General features: G+C 42.6%; 1 protein-coding gene across 3 annotated transcripts in view; it reads right to left on the bottom strand.

Annotated features, from left to right (window-relative positions):
- The window catches only part of rc3h2 (ring finger and CCCH-type domains 2), a 24,227-nt gene extending 633 nt beyond the window's left edge, over positions 1 to 23,594 (bottom strand). The window contains exons 1-20 of one of the 3 annotated variants that reach the window (XM_020081930.2): positions 23,080 to 23,594; positions 16,005 to 16,327; positions 15,786 to 15,903; positions 15,079 to 15,312; positions 14,322 to 14,497; positions 12,528 to 12,728; positions 12,283 to 12,415; positions 11,026 to 11,144; positions 9,756 to 9,868; positions 9,028 to 9,348; positions 8,518 to 8,717; positions 8,115 to 8,425; positions 7,777 to 7,923; positions 6,695 to 6,832; positions 5,122 to 5,286; positions 4,782 to 5,031; positions 4,523 to 4,607; positions 3,634 to 3,844; positions 3,355 to 3,518; positions 1 to 3,220 (exon numbers count right to left, since the gene is read on the bottom strand). The exon at positions 1 to 3,220 is cut by the window's left edge and continues 633 nt beyond it. In XM_020081930.2, the coding sequence (XP_019937489.2) occupies positions 3,091 to 3,220; positions 3,355 to 3,518; positions 3,634 to 3,844; positions 4,523 to 4,607; positions 4,782 to 5,031; positions 5,122 to 5,286; positions 6,695 to 6,832; positions 7,777 to 7,923; positions 8,115 to 8,425; positions 8,518 to 8,717; positions 9,028 to 9,348; positions 9,756 to 9,868; positions 11,026 to 11,144; positions 12,283 to 12,415; positions 12,528 to 12,728; positions 14,322 to 14,497; positions 15,079 to 15,312; positions 15,786 to 15,903; positions 16,005 to 16,235 (3,447 nt within the window). In that variant the 5' untranslated portion in view covers positions 16,236 to 16,327; positions 23,080 to 23,594 and the 3' untranslated portion in view covers positions 1 to 3,090. Of the gene's footprint in view, positions 3,221 to 3,354; positions 3,519 to 3,633; positions 3,845 to 4,522; positions 4,608 to 4,781; positions 5,032 to 5,121; positions 5,287 to 6,694; positions 6,833 to 7,776; positions 7,924 to 8,114; positions 8,426 to 8,517; positions 8,718 to 9,027; positions 9,349 to 9,755; positions 9,869 to 11,025; positions 11,145 to 12,282; positions 12,416 to 12,527; positions 12,729 to 14,321; positions 14,498 to 15,078; positions 15,313 to 15,785; positions 15,904 to 16,004; positions 16,328 to 18,013; positions 18,182 to 23,079 lie in introns of those variants that run through there. The other 2 variants (XM_020081934.2, XM_020081931.2) reach the window with 2 other exon arrangements.

Raw genomic sequence — 23,594 nt, 5'->3', positions numbered from 1 at the left:
ATAAGTTTCACAATCAACAAACAAGCTTTTTACTTTTTCTCCATATAATATAGATTGATGAGACTTTCTTGTCTAATAAAAAATTTCATACTTTTTTTTTAGCAAATTCTCAATATCCAAAACAAAGAAGCAGACTTAGAATATACTAAAAAGGAAAGAAAGAAATACCACAACAACAACCAAATGTGGTAATAACAATAGTCATAGTAATAACAATATAATCTCTATTAAACAATAATTCATTTTCATGAGCAAACGAGTAAAAGGCTGCAAGCAAACTTCAGCACTTGACGTGGCCACACAGTGGGCATGTGCAGAATTCTTACAGCGCTGGGTGTGTTGTATCACAACTACAGAATCATCAGTACTCCTCCGCCATCACAAGAGGGACTACATCGCATGCATGAGGCCGGATGCAGGGACGGGGTAAAAAAGGTAAGTGGGGGTTGGTGACACTCCCTGGCAGAGTGCACCTGTTGGCAGTGATGGGGTGGAGATCAGTGCAGTGCAGTTATAGCCACTACAGCAGGAAACATTGAGTATCACCAATACTCACAATGCTGTTTTTTTACACAGAGCAGTGCCCAGCCCTGTCCCAGAGAGCGAGTATAGCAAAGCCAATATTGATACCAAGAGGCAAAAGCAAACACTGGCAAACAATATTATCAGCGGTAACACTTTAACCCATTTACTCTTCGGGGTGAAAGGATCCGTCGCTGAATACCTGTACACTGAATATCTAAAGTGATGAATATAAGAAAAAAGCCAAACTACGAGCTGAGTAACTGAAGTCTTCCCTGAGCGACTCACACAGACGAGGATGTGGCCTCCTCTAATGGAGCAAATCGGAACTGCGAGAGGAGTACCAATCATTCTTCAACTTGACTCGTCCTCTCCCCCCTCCTCACCACAGCCAAGCAATACGAAAAGCAAAAGGAGAGATTGCAGGGATTGATTGTACTGTACTATACTGTACATAACATGGCACTTACATGACCTCAAAGGTGAAATTGTAAACAGATGCAGAGCGAAAGTGTAGCTGAGGCTAATCTTTATGGATGGGAGCGGCTGAATCCCCACAGCAGCTCTCGCCTCTTTACTGTCAGAAATGAACACAGCAGCATCCTCACATCAAGTCAGACTGAATCGTTCGGTTTCATTCTTTCTTTACTCGCTTGTCTCAGCAGTCAGGCGGGAGAAAGACAGACACCTTCCCCAAAGGTCACAAAACCTTCCCTCATGTGTACAGCCATTCTGCCATCCTCTAAAACTGGATTTAAGATATAACGTGAAGGGCTTTGCCTCTCATGATGAATTTTGAGAAGGTACAGAAGCTGAGGTGGGAGGATGTCGAAGAGTGAACGTGGAAGATTCAGAGATTCGTTTCTAGACAAATCTCATAAGATTTAGAAGAGGTGTAAACAAACTCAGTGGAGTCTCCAGTCCATGAATCCTGTATATAAATATATAAGATGGGTTAATGCAACAAGACGCCTCATATTTATAAAAAAGGGGAGCGAGGCAAGGCTGGTCTGTATGGAAATCCCCCATACCGCACAATGTTACAGTGAACTAGACTTTGGTGGTTTAAGGTGCACATCTGATGACGAGCGAACACAGAGGAACACGAGAATTCAAACATAACAAACAACAGTAACAAAGATCGGACAACTTCACGGAAGTTAGCAACGTGTGAAATAAAAGAAAACAAAAACTCCACGAAGAAATGCAAAATGAAATGGCGTCTCTCACGTTGGAAAAATCATGCAGGACCTTTGAATATTTTAAGTGTGTGAATGTGAAGGGACAAAATAAGCTGTGGGCAAATAGAAATGTGATGTCCATTGTTCATTTTCTGAGACCACGCCTCTGAAAGGAGAATATGGAGAGCCCAGTGTTGAGTTTTATACAACACCAACGACAGGAAGGCCACTGTATTGCATGTATGTGTGTGCATGTGTGTTCAGTGTGAGCACACATGTATTTCATGTGTGCGTGAGAGAGTTTGATTGTGAGTTAATGTGTCGTTCAGAGAAATCCACTAAATTAGACAAAATACAGCTCCATCAAAACAAGAATTGCTTTGAGTTCTTAAGTTACGCAACACAAGTGGACTAAGGGAATATTTTAAGGGGTTAATAAATAAGGGATATAAAAAAAGATCATCTTTACTTTGTTGCTCCCTCGTGACTTTCAGGGATCAATGATCATTAACAAATTCTCTTTATGACTGTGTCGTTGTGCTCTGTGATCTCGTGACAGTCAAGGGAATTCGGAGGTCAACATTTAAAAGATCATATGACTCATAAAATACAGAGGCTCGTTTCACTGTCGCCACAGTGGAGACCTCTGTAGTCTGCAGTTTTTTCCTTCTATTTTATTGGAGGGTTTGAGCGGCCTATCCAGTTTTGTTCTCAGCATTATTGCGCTTATCTCTATTTTTCAGGAAATACTTTTGTTCATGTGTTACGCAGCAACACAACAAAGCCTTCAAACGAAACCAGCGGCATAAACAAATTCATTAACATGTAACGAGACATGGAGAAAATGTGTTAGATATCCACTAGTCCACAAAGAGGGATGAATAATGCCAAGTTTGTATAATATTTTGCTTGGAGATTTATCTCGGGTTTAATAATAAACCAGTGTTTTTTCAGAAATCCTAAAGTAAACTGAAAAAGTGGCCTCAAGGAAATCGTCTTTGACCGACAACTGGATTATTGTGTAAACCTCAATAAAGGAGAAAAGATTCTGTGAGATCTCCAGTGTTTAACCTCAAACAGGGACAAGTTCAGCATCTGTGAGGGTGAACTGATCGTGGACCTTATGAATCATTAACAGTGATTTCACTAAATTCTCTGTGGTAAAAATGACCACTTAACAGGCAGGACTGTGGGTTTTCTCTGAAGCCTCGCGGGTTCTGTGTGCAGCACAGACTGCTGAGCTCTATCTGTCAGGTTTTATTTAGGCATATGATTTACATATATGAAGGCTGGAATTCAATGGTACTGCCTTCAAACAGGATCAGTTTGTGCGCTGGCAGCTCAGCGCCAACGTAGTACGTGTCACACTGTCTGACGTTGCATCCCTTTAGCTTCCATTCAGAAGCATCTCTGTGGAAGCGGTGGAAGTGTCTCCCAGTCGAGAGGGTCCGGTTCGCAGCACGAGCTTGCCGACGCCAAGACCCCTTGAGACCAACCCGCCTGGAGACAGAGACTTTCTGGAAAAGAGGAAGGAAAAGTTGGACGAAACTAAGTGAAAAGCTTCTGTGCAAAACATTACGATGTCAATCAAGTCAAAAACAACTGAGAGTGAGGGAGACCCCGTGAAACAGTGGTTGCCATGGTAATTCACCTGAAGGCCATCTTTTTCAGCAGGTGAGCGTCCATCTTCTCTGTCAAAGTACCCTCTGTTCGGGGGTGTTCCTTCACAGGGGATGAGAGGAGGGGAGAGGAGCAGGGAGGCGGGAGCAGGTGGGAAGCATCTTGAGATGTTGGAGTAATCAGGTCTAAAGACTCCTGGGAGAACAGATGATAGAACAGGAAGATGAGGAAGGTTTGCTTGTACTTGAATTGGATTATGTTTACAATCCAATATGTTCAAATCCCTGAAGATACATTCCATCACACCAACCTGAGACTTGCTCTCCTGGGGGTCTGAATCCTCCATGTCCAGAGCGCACAGTTCCAGCTCAATGTCTCGGCCCGGGTCCGGCTCGCTCTCGGCTCGCTCCCGTTCCTGGCTGTAGACGGCCTGATGCGCTTGTAGATTACAGCTCACGATTCTCTCTCCACTGCTTATCGAGGTTCGCCGGCCGTGAAGCTCTGATGCACAAAGCTGCTCACTGAAAACACATAAACAAACAAACTGAATCATTCTAATTCTTAAAAGTGCAAAGCAGCATATGTGACAGAAAATGCAGTTTCAACATAAAAAAGGGGAAAATAAAAATTAGAGGGCTTTCCTGACTCCTTTTCCTGGCTGCCCAGTGTGTTTTCACCAAGCAGCCAGCTGCTCTATTTTTAGTCTGACCACTGAGAGGAAATGACTGCTGCACAATGAGACAGAGGAGGGAAGAGCGAGGAGGAGGGGGAGCAACTGAGCGAAGAACAATTAGATATTAACTTCTGTACATGCCTCTCAATATTTGATAATATGTGGTTGATTTTAATATTCAATATGAGTTTGTACAGATCAGCAATATATAAGACGTATAGAAAAATAAACCGCTACGAATGGATTTAAAGTTATTTGCTTGTCATGATCCATTGTCCTAAATAGTGGACATGAAAAAATCAAGATCTCTGAATTATTCCCTGAAAATATTGATAAGATGCTGTATGTTGCAGTGCTCCACAAAGCAAACAATATAATAAATCCTGTATTAATTTGTATCTGCACCAGAATTGAATGGATTCTTCTCTGACCCAGGTCCTCTAGTTTTGCGTAATCTGGCTAACAAATGAATAAACCAGCAAACAGACTCAGCGAAAACTTGGCAGAGGTTAAAAATGTTTCATACCTTTCGAGGAAACTGGAGTGGCTGGAAGAGTCTGATCCTCTGGAGCCCCATCTGTAGTCACTGTGATCCAAGTGTGGGTTATAATCTGTGATAGATGGAGGAATAAAGCAACCTTCATATAAACTGTAAGGATATAGTATATATAAAATGTTACTGTGGTGAAAGATAAATTATAAAAGACTTCATGCCAGACACCTACAATGAAAGTGATTTATGAAATGATCTACTTTCTTCTCTCTTTCCTTTCACCTCTCTGTACCTTTAAAGTTGATGGGTGTGGTGCTGGAGCTTCTCTGGCAGGCCGTGGCTTGAACCGGGTCGGTGGTGTGGTAGCCTGTGCGTGACGCCCTGGATATGGCACCCCACTTGGAGATGATGGGCCCCTCGCTGAAGGGAATGATGGGATCCTCGTCTTTTAAGCGCCGGTAGTGATCCAACGAATGCAGCCACCGCTTCCCGACACTGCTGCCGCTACCTCCGCCGCCTCTGCCTCCGTTAGCGTCCAACTCCTGCATGAGAACAACATGGGAGCTGTCACAAAGAGACATACACATACATACACTGATACATAAGTAATGGGTGAGTTTGAAGTGTCGCACCTGGTGCTCCGAGCAGGAGTGAGCTGAGGCGTGCGTCAGTGTTTCAGGCTCAAAGGGGCTGAGGCAGGGGCCGATGGGGCCACAGGACCACGGGGAGTAGTGCGCTAAGCTTTCCTCTCCTCTGAACCTGCATCCGACACACTGACCTCCGCTGTTCTCCAAATGCTGAAAGAAAGAGAGAGAGATTTATAAATGATCAGGAGACATGTTACTCTACTTGCTATTACTTGCTTCCTCTGTCTTGGGGTCTTTTTTATTTATTTCTAACAATATTGAACTTGCACATATTTCACATTTATGGACTGACTGTGCTGTTTGATGTTTATTCTGTCATGTTCCAGACTTTGTTTTTAATAAAAGGGAGGTTTCATGGGTTTCTGATTTAAATTCTTATTCTTTTTTCACCTGGAAAACACTTAGTGCTTGAAAAGTTCTATATGAATGAAATGGATTATTTTAGTCACTATTATTAATTGTTCAACTGCCTCAGCCTATCTGAGGAAAATGTGCCACGTCATTTGCCAACAGTGACTTCCAGCTAAGCATTTGATTTGAGAAGACAACGGATGGAGCTGTGTTTTGGGAAAGTTTGCAAATGTTTCTCTTAATTCCAGCTCTGTATTATTCATAACTGTACAGTAATAGCTGAGGAACATGTCACCCGAACCTTTCCACTGTGTGAACATGTCGTGTGCCACACATAAAGGACCGCCTACTCAGCTGACGTCTCTGACCTGCTACAGTTTCACAATGAATGAAACAGATTTGTATGCGTCTCAGTGTCCGTGCATGGTTTTGTTGGTGGCCACAATTTCCACACTGTCAACACACAGACACAAACGCAACCAAGCAGGTAGCAGGTACAGACGAAGAATACGTGGATGGACAATGTTATCAGTAACTAAATGAGTAAATGTGTTTGCTGGCAGTTAAAGGAAAGTTTACACCCCCTCATGTGCCAGTCTTGGTTTCTAATTTGGATTTATACTGTCACTACCAGTGCTGACATGCTGCCACTTTGCTCCGGACATCATAACATAGAAAAAGAAACCGTCTTTTTACTGATGGTTTAGTTGTTTGTTTGTTGCAGAGGCATCAAACAGCGACAGGTAAACAATCACTTAGTTTGTCCTCGTGCTTTCATTGATGACAGCTTCATTTTCAAAGTGGTTATCTTCAGAAAAAACATATCTGACTTTGTGTAAAACAAAGCTTTACTCAGCTGAAAGCCTGAGTCACTGCTTGTTAAAAGTCGCTCCTCTCGCTTGCTCCCATTTTCTCTCTCTCACACACACACACCCACACATGCACGAACGCCACCACTGTGCATTGCTATGATATCTTCCACCACAGTTGCTAGGCAACTATCTCCCACCTAAATAGCATTGGACACAGTCGAAATACAAGCTTTAGGGATAGGAAATAAATGCGACAAATTTAAGAAATGGTAAAAGGCAAAAGAAATGAATCGCTCTTTTTAATAACGCGGTCATGGGGGAATCTGAATCTTATCGTCGTGCCTATGAAACCTCTCAACAATGCTGTGTGTGTTTGTGTGTGTGCTGCTCTCTACCTCATTTCCAAAGTCGATGGTGAAGATGGGGGAGGACTGGGAGGGTCTGTTGGTGTTGTGATGGTGGTGATGATGCGCCCACTGTTCCTGCTTCCTCCTGAACAGATCCTCGTAGCCCAGAGGAACACGACTGTAATCCTGACAAAGAGAGAAACAGTGGGGAAGAGAAAAGAGAACTGACCATTACACAATGACATTACACGTATATGTTGAGTGACAATTCATGATGCCATCTGGAACATACAAAAATAAATGACAACTACTAAGTTTTTATGTTGTGTTGTAAAGGAATTTCTATTATTTATGAGGCTCTCTGATTGTCCTATTTCATCTTCTATTTAATGTTTTGTTTAGGGTCTATAAATAAAGTTATATAATATTAATTATTTTGACCATTCAAGTCTCATTTCAAATCGCCATGAATTGTTCTTTGATAATGCATTTTTATTTGGTCTAAATACAGAATATTTTCAGGAGAAGCTTTTTAATATTGGGTTGTTTATATATTGTATTATATAATTATGATTAAATTAATTTAAAAATATTATTTTGAGGAATCATTGCCCGTAAATGTAATGTGTTGATGGTGTTATTAGTCTCTATATAACTGTTGGTAAAATTTACTTTTTATTGTTTGGTAGTAGCCATACTTGTTTTGCGATATGGCGATGAGAGAAGTGAGTGGGGGAAGCAGAGACATATTTGGATGAAGAGTGGGTGGACTACAGAGGAGGCTGAAGCTACATACTGCAGCTCTGTGGATCGCAGGAAAGGTAGAGGTGAGATGAAGTGGGTGTAAAAGAGAGAAAACGAAGTAAAAGGAAACTATGCTGAAAAGAATGCAGCAATAAATGTGTTCAGTGTAACACAGACCTCAGTAATCAAAACAGAATTTACATTTACATTTACATTTAGTCATTTAGCAGACGCTTTTGTCCAAAGCGACGTACAAGAGAATTAACACAGATGGCTTCACTGGATATGTTCGATGTTTCTCGATAGATGTTTCTCGACATTTAGAACATTAGACAGTCAAAGGTGAGTATTAGCCATGGTGTAAGACGTGCATTACTTTCCCTCACCCTGTGAAGCCCTGTGCGGTGGTCCGCTCCAGAGCAGTAGTTGCTGTCTAGAGAGTTGAATCTCTCCCTGAGTGGAGGCTGGTAGACGGAGGAATGCAGCACCTCTGGAGGCAGCGAGTTACTCCTGGCGTCCTCTCTGTGGTACAGCTGCAGTGGCAGTTTTCAATGTTAGACAATATTCACACACATATACACAAATCAGTGAAATCACAATGATAAAATTCCTGGATTCACCCGTGATAATCAGTCCTGTGGTTTTTGAATAATACAGCAAACTATCAAACCAACCACCCAACAAACAAACTGACAGGGGAGAAAGGTGATAACAGAAGGCTCACCTGAGGCCTCCATACTCTCCTGCTGTCGTAGAGCGGAGCGTAAACCCCATGAGCAGGAGCCAGAGGCCCATACTGAGGCTGCCCCGGGTGGGGATGGAAGGCGGGGCCCATCCGATCTCTGGGTGGGTGTGGTGGGTACCCCGAGGAAGAGGAGGAGGGTGGGTGAGGCGTTTGAGGGTCACTGTGGTACGAAGTCGGTGGAGGGCCAATGGAGGGAGGCAGAGGGGATTCTGGGACATTGGACGACCTGAGGAAGCGAGCCATGCAGGGTTTGTGAGGATGATGTAGAGTAGATGGGTAATAAGAACCTGCTGGAGAGAAGACACAGAGAAGAAAACACATTTATTTGACTTTTGCCATTCAAATGTTTAAATTCAAACTACTATTTGAAAACTGGACTCACAGGTTTGTTGATAATGGCCCGTGTCATAAGCAGAGTGGGGCTCCTGATAGTACAGCTCTGTCGCCTGTGAAGGATGTGGCGCACGCAGCATGAACTGACCGTGTTTGGGCATCGGAGCACCACCGTCACCCCGCACGACTGTGGTCAAGGGAGATGATGCTGAGTGGCTGACTGGAGTCCTGGGAGGAGAGATGGGCTTCCTAAGTGACAGAACGTCAATAAAAAGAGGAAAAATGAACACAATCGGACTTATAACAAAAGTCAGACCTTCCCAAAATAAATGAATGATTGTGAAGAATCATTTCTCTCCCAAAGTCATATACAAATATCCGTCTTGTGTGAAGTGTAAATGTAGATTTTACCAGATGATTTCAAATGTAAATACTAAAATAATAATATTATACATATATTTTTAGTACTAGACTAGTAATAATATTGGGCTGTTCATGAGTTGTATGCCAACAAAAGCAGACCTACAAGCATCATTAAATACATAAAGAAAAATCTTACTGTTCCATTGCACCCGACATGGTTCTGTTGGTACCAGGTAGCCCGTTGCACCCGTTCGCCCCACTGGTTCCATTTGGCACCACCCTCTTCATTTCCTCAATCATGTCAGCCCCTCTGGTGATAAGCTGTGGGTGAGTCAGGACAGGAACACCGTCTGTCAGGGTAGTTGCATTGTCCCCTGTGCCTTTGAGCCCCTCTACCACTCCCGCGGACACGTCTTCGTGGATGCTGCCCTCCATGGTGAAGGTTTTACCCATAACCCCGGGCGCCAACGGAAATGCGCGGCCCACGCTGTTGCTCTTCTTGTTCCTCAATCTAAATCTGTGGAGGAGATGAAGGATAATCATGACAATGGGGAGGGATTAGCTCTGATAACATTGTGTGTGTGTGTGTGTGTGTGTGTGTGTGTGTGTGTGTGTGTGTGTGTGTGTGTGTTGGTGTGTGTGTATATGTGTGTGTGTCTAGCCTTATTATTGCAGTTTTATTGCCACAGAGGGCCACTTGTAAATAAATACATGAGCAGATTAATAAAAATGTAATTAAAACAGAGGCTGGGGGAGGTTGTGTACTGCCAGTACATACAAGAATAACAACACAAAATAACACAATTAGACCACCAGACGTCTGTCTAAAATTATATTAGTACTGTTATACGGTCAATTTTAATAGAATAGAGTTATTTCTCTTTTGAATACAGTGAAACTGAGTGTTTCTTCGGGCTCACTCACTTCTCCAGTTCGTCCTGTGTGTGCGCGAATGTACAGTTGGTTCCCCGGGGACAGCCACCCTGTTGACGGAGGTCCCGGCACATGCTGGTCTTGTACTTGCTGTTGGCTTGAGGCTGCAAAACAGATACAATACATTAAGGGTAAAAGTAAAGTGAAGCATCAGTCTTACCATTACCGTACCCCTAATTAATTCTCTTTTTCATTTTTGACTGTACTGGGGTGAAAATGAACGTGCAACTCTTCAGGTCGTTGCACACCAAGTCCGTATGCATTCTTTACATTATATACATACAAGAAGAATATCATCAAGGAGCTGAAAAGGAAAAATCATAAAATGTTAAAGTCAAACAAATATCAGAGACACTATGAAAGGAAAAAACAATAATGTCACAAGTCACAGCCCACGAACAGGGACGGACAGACAAAAAAAAAAAGAAGAGCTTGGATACATCATAAAGAATGCCTGAGACTTAAATTAATCAATGTTGTGGTACATTCAATGGAAAACAAATGTAGTATTCATGGCAGAGCTGCCTTTCCAAACCACCAGCGTAAACCATTAAAGGGGCTCAAAACACGGAAACACAAAAGCATCATGGTATGCTCACCCACCTTCCAACATATTTTCTAGAATGGAGAAAGAGGTGGATATGCAAATTGGTATTTTTCTTATTGGTATTTCATCCTTACGATTTTCCTCCTGAAGATAAGTAGCTCAGGATTTCACGACAGCGTGCAAAGGATGATTGATAGAAATTAACAATCTTTCATTTATTCTGCATGTACATTTATTTGATCTGATTAGTCATGAGAACATCTTTTTGAAAGTAGTTCATACTGACACACAGGCTGGCTTAGCCTCTATTCCCTTCACTACACTACATGCACAGTTAGAGACCAGTCTCAGACTTCACAGATGGGTTATCTGCAGATTGTTAAGAGTTATTTTAATGCTGCTGGATCATTTAAATAATTAATGGTAATTTATAAACGCACACAACAATTACTGCAAACCATTATAAGCTCGTGGCTTAAGATAATTCTGTGTCCTATAACTATCTCAGACGACCCAGCCTGGAGGAACATAGTGTGCTGCTGCATCCTGAACAATTTATCTTCCATGGTGACAGGCCTCCACAGAGTCTGGATGAAGCAGCAGCACGACTCCTCCTCCCAGGATCATCCATCTTTACCATCCTGCACTTTTTCACCTTGCAAATATTATGTAAATATCTAACTCTTACGATCTCACCCCATCGTGTCAGCATACCTGCGGAGTGTCGTGGCTCTTCTTGCTGAAGTTCTGTATGAACTCCACCAGTCCGTGAACCACCAACTTCACAGCCAGCATCACGCTTTCCAGCTCCTCCCATGATGGCGCTGGGGCGTCTGCATACACATGAACAAACAATCTGTTTAGTGGAGCTTCTTATCACGAGGTCTTAGTGGTGTTGCCTGTATCAAAATGACAGGCATATATAAAGTAAAATTATGCGTACATAATTTGGTGCACCGCCTTCTTTTCCCTTTGACGTCATTTGGAGCCAGTCATAAGTCTTAGCTGTCAATCATGACATTTCACGCCAATTTATTTAGCATGAAATAACTAATGGAAAAAATGCACTTGATTATGTATCAACTTGATAAGAACTACCTGAAATAACAGAAACCATCTTTTAGAAAAATCTATTTAATGTTTACTCTGACTTTTTAGTCCTTCATGGGTCCATGTCCCATCCACTAACATGGATGAGGTGGGACCGACACTGCAGCAAGGCACCAGGTGGCAATCAAGATGGTTTTGGTCGATGCTGACGTGGAATCACTTACAACGTTAACACACTCAATGTTTAGCAGGTGCAAACACTGAGTTTAACATGTTAGCTTAGCATGCTAGCAGGCTATGACAATCAAAAATAAGTACAGATGATGGTGATGGATTGCTATAAGTTTTTCAGATATTTAGTCATAAACAAATTAAAACTTTTCCCTTAGTAGTTTGACTTGAATTAAAATTAAGGGAAATATTCCAATTTCTCCTAAAGGAAACATTAATTTCTGTTCCAAATGTTGTGATACTGACAACATCCACGACACCGGTGTGGCTAAACATGCTAAACGTGTTGGAGGGGACACAGAACATCTGCAAGGATGACGTGTACAATAGAGACATGAAAGACAAATGACCTTTTCTGTGCTAATGCAGATGATACAACAATGAGGCAGAATGAAACAGTCTGATGCAACAAGCACCAGGATGCTTCATGACTATATAAGAGCAGAGGTTGGCAGGGAACCACAGAATACACCTGTGAGCGCCATGAAAACACCCTGCTTAATGTTTTGATTAATGAGTGTGTGACACTGAGATCAATCCGTGGTTTTAATTGTCTGTTTTGTTTACTCTAATTGCATTTTTCATGTGAGTGCCACAGCTCGTCTGTGTTCTTCACATCTCGATCTCATTATTCTTTGGAACTGGATGAATCCCTGTATTCTGAGAGGGTGTGAAAACAAAGTGGGGTACCTGGGTTGTGGTCTATGTCAGCCAGTAGCTCGAGGTGCAGTCTAAGGCTCGTGAGGTTGGCCGGGTCTCCTGTTCTCTGCAGAACGATTGTCAGCTCCTGGACGCTCTTTGCAAACGACTCTGGAGACTGGAGCTGGACAAAGAGAAGAGAATAGAAGACGAATCAAAATTCAGGCATTTATTTCTCCAAGAGGCGTGCAACATTCAAAATTCCAAAAGTGAATTCATCAGTGGGACAGCCATACCTTGTCAATGATGGACTGCATATGTGACTTGTGGACCAGGTCTCCGTACAGTAGAGACGACCACTGCTCAGGTGAGATCCGCAGGCCCGCCTCCATGGCGATGTGGACAATCTGGGCATCGTGTTCCCTCCTGAGAGCCTCGTATGTGCGAAACTCTTCCTTCAGCTGCATTAGTGAAGAGTCCTCATCACGCTTAGTCACCTTAGAGGGACGAGTGGACAGACGGTGGAGGGGGAGAAGACAGTCAGTCAAAATCTTACATCACCACAAACACTCACTCTTGTATGTATTGTAAAAGGCCATCTAAAATTTTGAGTTCTACTCTTGCGATTTTTTTGTCTTTAAATAATTCCATACAAGACTGCATACTACTGTATAATGTATGTTTGTACATCCTTGCTATACTTCATCAGTTACTGTGATAAGCACAGCAACTTTGAACACAAAGTTTGCCCTCAGGCACAAAACAAGAGTTTTTTGAGAATCAAGTTGTAATATTACAAGAATAAAGTTGTAATATTAATAGAAGATTGCGCAAGAAACTGTTTCTCTAAGATAGAGCCACACAGACTGCTTGTAAATGGTTTATTGCAAGACTATTGTTGTAACGTCTGTGCACTATTAAAAGATTGGTTCAAAATTTTGAATCCAGAAGGAGGAAAACGTTGCTGCTCATTTCATTTTATTTCTTTTTCTCAAAATAAAATGGCTTTTTTGTACTTAAATAACAACTTTATTCTGTAATATACTACTTTAAACACATTCAACTATGGCTTTATTCTTGTAATATTACAGCATTATTCTTGTAATATTTGATAAATCTTACGATGCTTCCTGTGTGGTACTTGGGTTTTTGTAATGAACATAGCAGATTGTTTTTTTCCTGGTTTGTCTGTTTGATGTCTTCAGACTAACAACCTCAAACTCAGATCAGATAAAGGGATTCTCCCCTTCTCAGAATCTGCCCTATGAGTAATCATCATAAGACACCAACACACTCAACCGTGGAAATAAATCAATCAATCAAACAGAATCAAATTTCATGATTATACAAGCTCTCGCTGCTGCTGCTCTGTCGGGTCTCCTGCTCTTTCAGCTATCGTCCTCTGTATCTCTGCACTGTCTGTCTCTGTCCATCAGGGCGGGGCAAGGCAAATATAGACTGCTGTTACATCACGAGCAGATAGCTGGCATTTCTGCCCTACCAGCGATGTCTGTCATCAGATAACAGGCACAGAAATACACACACACACACACACACACACACACACACACACACACACACAGGATACATCCACAGAGCCCATATCTGTATTAGAAGTGTGACTTATATACTGTTTGTTGCAGCATCACTTTAATGTTAATCTGGAGAATAATCTACAAGTGAGACTGGGGTTTTCAAAGCTCACTCAGACACTTTGACTAATTTATAGAAAAACCTTAAAGTTTGTTTATTTTAATTTGGTTGCTTATTTCATGGAAAATATTACATTTACAGCTGACAAGCGATGCATTGAAAAAAAACTCAATTTGATGCTTCATCTATTTGGCAAGACATGTGGTGGTAAATGAGGATCTATTTAAACACCCTTCATTTAATCAGGTCATTTATTATGGTTTGGGTTCCTGGGACTTTAGCAAACTGAGGTTCCTTGTCTTCAGTCTGACATGAGCTTCTTGTTTTTCTTGAATGGAGCTGCTGACAGTGCAATAATGCAGCTCTTGTATGTGCACACATTTGTGGGTCTGTTGTGTGTCCATGATGTGTGTGTGTGTGTGCTCATTCCACAGTACCTTGAAGCAGGAGGCCCTGTAGAGCAGCTGCACCACGTGGCCTATGCTGGTTTTGGAGGCCTGGGGGAACCGAGCCTCGAGCTTCTGGACAACAAACAAAACCAGCACCTTCCTGGACAGAGCCGAGCCGTCCTCCAGAGCCAGTAAAACCAGCTTCAGTGCGTCTTCTTGCATAGCTGATGAGAAGGAGATAGAGGGTGGATGTAAGGACAGAAGGTGGTGGGAGGAAGAAACACAGAGAAAAAGGAAGAAGAGGAAGCGATGGAGAGGAATCAGATAAAACAAATTCAGCACAAACAAGTTTGCCATTTAACATTGTTCCACTTATCAAACAAAGGCTACTGTGATGCTAGGTGTCCTCAGACTTTTCAACGAACTCATTCTGTGATCATGATGAGAAACAAGTTTCCCAGTCAGAATCTGCCCTATGAGTAATCATCACAGGACACCGGGTACCAGCACCAGCCGTCAGATTGATTCTACCCCGGCCATTTAAACAATCAGAAGTTCTGGACACGAGCCCAGACGACTGAAACGCTACCAATGAAATCCAGCGGGCTGACAGGAGCATTTTATGACTCACTGACTGAATATCAAATAATCAAATCTGATATCATCCATGCTCAAATAAATAAATAATACATACAAGAAAGCAAGATAACACTGTATTGCATAGTTAGCGCAGACAGCTTTGAAGTCTTGATGACAGTAACAAGACAACTTCGTGTATAACCCTGTTTTTGTCATCCACACTCACCAGGTCCAAGGAACTGACATCCTCGCGCCCGCACCGCCGCCCACAGGTTGGCAGAGAGCTGCTGGGGGTTCTGGTGCTGCAGGATGAGCTCGGTCACAGTCCGTTCCCCCAGCGACCGGCCCGCCCGCACCGCCCGCACACGGCCCTCCTCCTCCACTAGCTGGCAGTTCACCAGGGTCACCAGCTTCCTCTGCATGGGCCGACTGAGCACGCTCGGACTCAGTGTTGCAACACCTGCAGAGGGTAACAACTCCATTTGTAAAACAGTGTGCCTGTGGAGCTTCATCACGATGAGAACTAATACTTTGGTTTTTCAACATTTAATTTGATTTAGTTTGATCGAGTGAACAGCATCAGGAGTCGAGCAGCAAACCTAAGTGTGTTTCAACAGCTATGTAGGTGGATTAAACGGTTGCTACTTGAAAGGGCTGAGCCTTAAAGCATCATCTTACATCCCAACAACTTCTGTGTGAATTGCCAAAGCATGTATTTAGCCAAGAAGGATGAATCCTAGAAACCTCCGGTCTGTAAAACTTAATCTTTCTTATCTGGTTATGCAGAAAGCTGAAGTTTCCTCCAGTACCATAAAAGTACAGAAGATTTCAGTGACATTAGAAGGGTGAGAAGCACAAATGTCAAGTTACACTGGCAGCTCAACAAAGAGTCTGATTCACTTTCACAAACATCCACACACACATACACTCTACCTTTTGCTCCGCTGATAGGTTTTAGGTAGAGAGCCAGCTCTTCTACACACACCCTGCAGACCTCATAGTGCTCCACCTCTGCTGCACCACTCAGGCTCACCGGCTGCATATCAGGGATCTAGGAGGCACAGATACACAAGAGATAGAACAAACATTTGAGTTTAAGCTGTTTGTCTCATTTACCCTCGTGCAACCCCGCCATCAATCTCCCTGACTCACCTGAGCTCCGACCAGCTGCAGCAGGGCACAGTTGACCGGCAGCAAGTCGATGTCGGTGCTGATGGGTGTCTGGTCGAAGGGGCAGGCCTTGCGGTGCAGTTTGTGCAGGCAGGTCTTGCACACTGTGTGGGAGCAGCCCAGGCTGATGGGCTGGTGGCCGCTGCTGTCAAACTCATTGTAGCAGATGGGACAGGACAGGAACTCTGTCCACTGGGCTGCCTGCACCGGCATCCTGTCACCGCACCACCGGGGAAGGCGTCGTCGAGCTCAGGGGGAACGCATGTCAACAAGCCCCGACAACAGCTCCTGCTCGCCGAAGGCCACTGTGAGGAACAGCACAAAATGATGTATTGTAAGAGAAACAAATTATCTAAAGCAAACACTGTTTTAATAATATAAAACATGTCTTAAGATAAATCACCAAATGGCAAAACTCAACTGATTCAGACTCGTCCTATTGTGCATGTACTTGCAGTAACACAACCTTAACAGCAGCTACACAATAAATGAAAATCCTTTTGTACCTCGTAAGAACAAACACACAAAGACGCAGTATGTCACAGTAATCGTTGTGCTTGGCGTCCAACAAAAAATGAGCAGCAGCAACATTATGACTTTTTCTGAGTCCTATCAAGTGTAATAAGCATTTAGCTAAGTACACAAGTAGAGCTCAGCCATAAAAGTCAGAATAGTCATAAATCTATTTAATCCTACGTGGGCAATAAAAGCCTTTTCTATCTCTCTATCAGAAGCAGCAGTTGCCAACATCAACATATTGTATTCAAGGCAGCACATAAAGACTAGTTCCGTCATTTCACTCGTCTCATTACAAACATGAAAGGGAAACTATTTTGACACATCATAATGTATAGGCTATAAATAGCATCATCAAGATTGTTTAGGATCAGTCATTGAATTCATTGAATTAGTGTTGCTTGACTTTTTTGTCATAGCTTCACTGATGACTAAGATACTGCTCTTCATTCACTAATTTAAACTTCCACAGAGGGCAAGCCAATAAAATGGCTCAATGCTCCAAAACATGATATAGACTAATTCAACTAAAAGTATACAACACCAACACCAGTAAGTCAACATTAAGTTCCATATGGATGGAAGGAAATGAATTCATAATGTAATGTGCACTCCGTGTATTCCACTTCGTACTTCACATCAGGAAATATGCCACTCTTTACATACCAGTATTTTACAATGTATTTTGATATTCTGATACTCCTCCTGTATGTTATTTGCTGCATCATCCCATTAACCAAGAGAAAAATCTGACATGAATACATGCAGACATAAAAAATGAGCCATCTTCTTTTGACTCAATTATACTAAGTGTTTTAGAACATGGCCTTCAGACAGAGAGCACCTGTTGTTGTGCTCGGATACATCTGTTCACACCGCTCACCAAAAATAACAGCTGGAGCCTAACGGAGCAAAAACATGAAACGATCCATTCAAATTATATACACACACATACAAAAACACACAAACAAACAAACAAACAAACAAACACACACACACACACACACAAAGATAAAGAGAGACTACATGAATTTTAAAATATGCTGCAACCAGTGTTTTAGATTCTGAGAGCCTGTGCAGCCACGTATTGTCGACATGTGCACAAAACAAGAACTATTTACAAAAATATTATTTATTTATGCATAATTCAACATTATGCATTCTGTGGTGGAGGAAGAACTTCAGTAAAACTGCAAATAAATAAACAAAATGTACTCAAGTAAAAGTACCACAGAAAGTACAGATATATACTTATACGTGTAGTTGGGTAAATAGTGAAAATAAATCAACTCAAGTGCAGTAACGAAGTACATGTACTTTGTTACAACCCACCACTATATTTACTTTATCTATAAACACTATGAAAACAGTATGGAAATATATAAACTGTAAATAAGACTCCCCCTAAGTTTTCTAGGAATTAAATATTAACAGATATATATATATATTTATAGCCACGCGTCAGTTTTACGCACCTTCCAAACCAGCCCGCCTGTCCTCCTCAGTCTCGAGGACAGTTCTACTCTGTCCTCATGGCTCATATTTCCTTCTGCAAGGAACCGAAACGCCAAGGAGCTGCAGCAGCACACAGAGTCCCGATAATGACTGACTGAGCCACCATGTGAGGACGAGGGATGGCGGGGGGGGGGGTCTAGACACCAAGAAGTTTGGGAGATTTTATCTTTGAGTGCATGAGCCTGAATAAAACCTTTCTCTGTGCACATGCAGATAAGGGAGAGGTGCAAACTTCTCAGGGCAACTGTTCATCGTCATTCACTGGCTGCAGTCACATTGACAGACACCTGTTTCTGCACTGAGCAACTGCCACATCCTGTTCAACGCAGTCCCTGCATGGCACCATACCAAAATCCTGCTGTGCCCTGCCCATGTCTGTCAGCCTCTGTGCCTGTGGTCGAGGAACCACTCAAATATTTCACTTACATAAAACTACAAATAAATAGACAAACATTTACTTGTGTAAAAATAAAATCAGCACATTGACTTTTCTACTTGATGATGGGTTTATATATTCTTTAAATATTAAAAGTACTTGCATGGAGAAGCCATTTCCAAATGCATAGATCTACTACATCATTATTAGTCTCAGCCTCTACTGAACTCATGTGTCTCTACTGCAGTGATGCTGCTGCTCCAGCAGGCAAGGTCTAATGTTACCATCCTGCTCTGACTGGATCAGGGGATCAATACCCTGCTTTTTATCGATATATACATGTATATATAAAACACTATGTGAACATGTAATGCCATGCTTTGTAAAAATTTAGCAGCTTATTTAGTACAGGTATTTGCTGATTAGCAATGCTGGAGTAAAAGTAAAAAGCATCCGAAAAAGAAGTCAGCTTAAGTAAAGTACAGATGCATGAAAGTAATTACTGTACAGCAGCAGAGTAAATGTACTTTTTTACATCCCACCACTGCTCTCAGTGCAGAAATGAGTCCTGCACGCACACACACACAAGCCCCCACAGTCATGAATAAGTCGGGTCTTGTGACAGGGAGAGGTGGGTGTGTTGTATTGTTACAGAGGACCTCAACTTCCTCATCAGGCATCTCTTCCTCGCACATTTTAAAACGAGGAAATCAACCTGTGGTCTCTCACACTTGTTTGTGCCTTCAGTTTATCAACTAGAATATGTATTGTTTAAAACAAGCTACAGCATCGAGGAGGCTGCAGCACATTAAACGTCTGTGTATTTAATAAGATATGCTTGAAATGGGTAAATATTCAGACCTTTTATTTTTTTTTTGCTGTATTGACCTGTCGAGCCGCTCACTCCGAGGAGAGGAGGATGAGAAGTACATTGTGTCTTTACGGCCAACAGTTGGCGAGCTATCATCTGGCTCAGGACAGTGAGTCCTAACTTGGCCCCCTCTGTGTGGGGGAGGGCATCTGGAGTTTGCTTTAGCTCGTCTCAGACAGAAAGAGAAAGAGGTTATTTTGAGGGTGTTTTTTTTCAGCAGAGTCTTAAGGTATTAAATATTTTCTGCATTTCAGCAGGTAGAATGATTCTGACATAGCTGGAAAAAAGGCAGTGTTGTTTTTACATGATGCTTTTTGTGCTAAGCCGACCAGAGCTCTTGTAAAATACACACACTGTTCACAAAGCTCCAGCATTGTGCACAACACAAGTTTTGCCACAGTATAAACATTTTTTAAGTTCCAATGCAAGATCTGCTCTCAGCTACACTTGGGCACCTGTCATTTGGAAAGTTGTGTCTTGAAAACGTGTCCTGATCTAAGTTACACATTCATGTTCACACAGTTTTCGAGATCTTGAAGTAAACGTTTGCACATTCACTAGAGAACCCAGTTTGTTTGGCTAACCAGCTAAACCTCTACCTGGTTTCTGATGATTATCTAGTGAGTCAACAACCTCGCTTGAAACATACCAACATCAAGTGAGCAGAACAGCACAAGACAAAGCAAACAGGCAGAGGATATGATTCACTAACAACCTCGCCAGGTCTTTTATTTTTCTTTAAGATTGGCAAACTGGTTGCCTCTTATGGCTACCCACTAAGTTACCTATGTCTCAATCCAGGGGCCGCATCCTAGGGAGGCTAGATTTGTAGACCAATTATGTCACAGCGGCGAGATGAGGCTGTCCCAAGTCGAAGGATCCTCCAAATGTGGCCAACAAATGTGTTCTTTCACCCCTAGCTGTTATTTCAAGGTATAAAATCTACCTTGTGTTGCTATTAACTGAAGAAAGGGAGGAGGAAGAAGGAAGCAAAATGCAGCAGTCAGGCAATGGGAGGCTTATCGTGGCAGTACACACCCACTAGATGTGAAGATAAGGTTATAGTTGGAATAAGGGCTAAGGTTAGGCATGTGGTAATGATAGATGGATGTGGTTATTACGGCTTCCTCGCGCCTAATATGTGTGTTGGTTTCTCTGCACACCCTTGGAGGCATCAGTTTCTGATTGTGCTGTGCCATGACATTTAACTGTCACTTTGCAACTCCTAATCAAGTGTTCCTGTAGACGCTGTGGACTGAGGTGGCTCAAGTACCCCTTTAATATACCCAGGTATCTGCAAAGAGACACATCAGGGACGGCAGCGCCACTTTAACCAGCCTACAAAGAACATGTCCGACAGGTCTGTGTGGAGGAGTTTGAATGCCAGTTCACGCAAAAATTAGAAGAAGTAGAAGAAGAAGTAGAAGAAGAAGTACTGAGCTGTTTGCTGTGTTTGACAAAGTGACATGATAAAGCTAGCTATAGGTTGTCCCATGGCCTTTAGGTCTGAAAGCAACATCTCTGGGATAATAATGGTAAATAAAGAGCTATTCTGACGGACAACGCGCTTTGCGCTACAGGTCCTATTCACAAATACATATCCATGCAACACCTGTTCGGGGCCAGGGATCGAACCATCTCCCCTTTGCTTAATGGATGACCCGCTCTACCCCCAGGGTTATGAAGAACTTTTTTGTTTCTTCGTCCAAACTTTTTTACACCAAAAATCTCTCAAAAATAACAAAACTAATCTAAAAGTGAAAGGTTTGATCAGTTTTGAGAACCACAACAACCAGTAGCAGCAGAGATAACAGAACAAGCTGCCTCACTCGTAGTCTGATGGATGAACCCTCACAATCATGTCAAACCAGAAACATCGCTACTACAGCAACACAAAGAGGTTCACACACAAAGAGATAATAAATGGATGTGTGGACATACGACTCACACCACCACAGAAAATGAGTTGAAGTAATATGAGCTCGCAAGTTCCCGCTCCTTCCATCACCAAGACCCCAGAATTAGAACATTCCATGTGTGCGTGCAGTACAGGTATTACTCATGTTGCGTGGACCTGAATATGTTTACACACTCACATTATAGAGACTTGTCTTCCTTATGGGGACTTAAACAAGTCCCCATGATGGGATTTATTCAACTCTAAGGGGAAGACGTGTTTGAATGTTAGGGCAAAGTGGGGTGACAATAGGCCTGGGGAACAGATTTTAAATAATCAAGATAAATCACAATCATTTAAAGTGCTCTTGCACCTTTGGACCCCTGTGTTCATCAGTACAAAACACTGAAGAGATAAATGATTCTGCTGTGATCCTGCAAGCATCTAAGACAGTGTCACTGCTGCACTTTACCCACTCTATGAAATATGAGAAACTTGTGCAGACGTTTCACATGAGCCAGCTTTGTTGTTTGAAGCTCACTTTGCTTCACTTTCATAAATGTGCTAATGACATTTCAAGTCCCTCCGCATATATGCCCCACGCAGCCCCCTCAACAACATGAGTTACAGCCGGACTTTTCGCATGCACTCAATTGTACAGCCTTCTGGGCAAAGCACAACAAAATTCACACCCACCACATTGCCAAACAAAAGCCACTGGGCCTAATACATTTTAAGTAAAAGAAGCTACAGTAAGGATGTGAATTGAAACAAATGAAATCAGGCTGTTTTTATAACAACAAAACCCTCTTAACTTCATATATCTGTTGATATATATGGGAACCTCTACTTCTCAGCTGTAAAGTGGAACTGATGCCGGTCACCACAGCAAACACATTAATGATGAAGAGAAAGTTACAATTTAGTTTTCATGTAGAGAAGTGACGAAGTTTGTAAAAGACTCTCAACAGGCACAGAAACACCACATACCAGCATTATCATTCATACACATTGTTTGTGTTCACATGGTTTTACTGGTTTATATGGTGACAGTGGTTGGTTCCACTGTGATATGAGGGATGTGTTGTACAGGATCCCTACAGTTGTTTCACGACTTGTTTTTGAGAGTACAGCAGGGGTATGTGGGTCTGTGTGATTACTTATTCATTAGGCTTGTCATCACAGTGTGTGGGGGTAGTGTCTGGATGACAGGCAGGGCAGGGATGCAGCCCACAAGCTGCTGTACTATACAGCAAATACAATAAAGGCCTGTACTTCACTATTACAAGTGTGTGTTTGTGTGTCTGTGTGTGTGTGTGTCTGTGTGTGTGTCTGTGTGCGTGTGCAGTAACAGGAGCTGTGCAGTTCATCACTGCCTTGGAAAATATTGTCAGTATCAGGTTGCTTGCAATTGCAAGTCAGCAGCTTATAGGTTATAACCTCCAACATGTACTCAAACTTTATGACACTGCTGCACCACCTGAGCTGAGAAGCAACATGCAGAGAGCTTAGGAGATGTTCCTCTGTACAAACCACATTTTGCACAAATCCCTATCACCATGCATGGGATGCAACCAGACCACCATTACAACATTGCATTCAGGGTGCTTCAACTGTCTTTGCATTCACACCTGAATACAAGCTCCAGGCCCCCAGTGTCAGTACAAGCTGTCTTTTAATAATATTCTACTCCATCATACCAGTTGCAGAAATTGGGGATGTTTGCAGGTCTGATCATTTCTAACAACTGAACTCTAATTTCTATAAGCGGAGGAAAACAAAAGCAAGTGAGCATCCCTAAAAATGTCTAAAAGGCTTTACACCCATCACAAAATCTGAATGAGAGGAGAAAGTAGTGCGCACCTCTGGATAAGTCACTTACCTCACGCGCTACACTAGAGCACCAGAATGAACATATTCATCATCCACAGGAGCGCATCAAAATAAGAACGACCAGAAAAAAAAAAATCTTCATCAGATGCAAAACATCCGCAGCAGCTGCAGCAGCAGGCGCGCAGAGATCCTCCTCGACGTTTGATGCATTTCCCAGAATTACGCACAGACTCCCTCGGTCAGGCTCGGATCCTCTGCGCCCCTGTTGTACGTGACGGACGCGCTCAGGTACAGTGAGCAGCCACACACCCTCGCTTTGACGAACAGCAGCTGAGAGGAGATGGCTGTATCGCTCCGCCGGTGATGGTGCCTGAACTGCGCCTCAGACTCAGCCTCAGCGCCGGGCTGCACAGCCGGAGATCCACCGCTGCTGGTGCACGTTTACGCATCGTGCAACCCCTCCCAGGCCAGCCCGAAGGTTTCCTCAAACCCCCAGCCTTTTTTATTTATTTAATGGTAATAATACAAATGAATCCTTGAGTGTCAGTGGAGCGGCACTATTTT

Source organism: Paralichthys olivaceus, chromosome 18 (assembly GCF_024713975.1).
Source record: "Paralichthys olivaceus isolate ysfri-2021 chromosome 18, ASM2471397v2, whole genome shotgun sequence".
Lineage (NCBI taxonomy): Eukaryota > Metazoa > Chordata > Actinopteri > Pleuronectiformes > Paralichthyidae > Paralichthys > Paralichthys olivaceus.
Note: the sequence above shows the minus strand (reverse complement) of the source record. Positions and strands in the feature narration are given on the sequence as shown.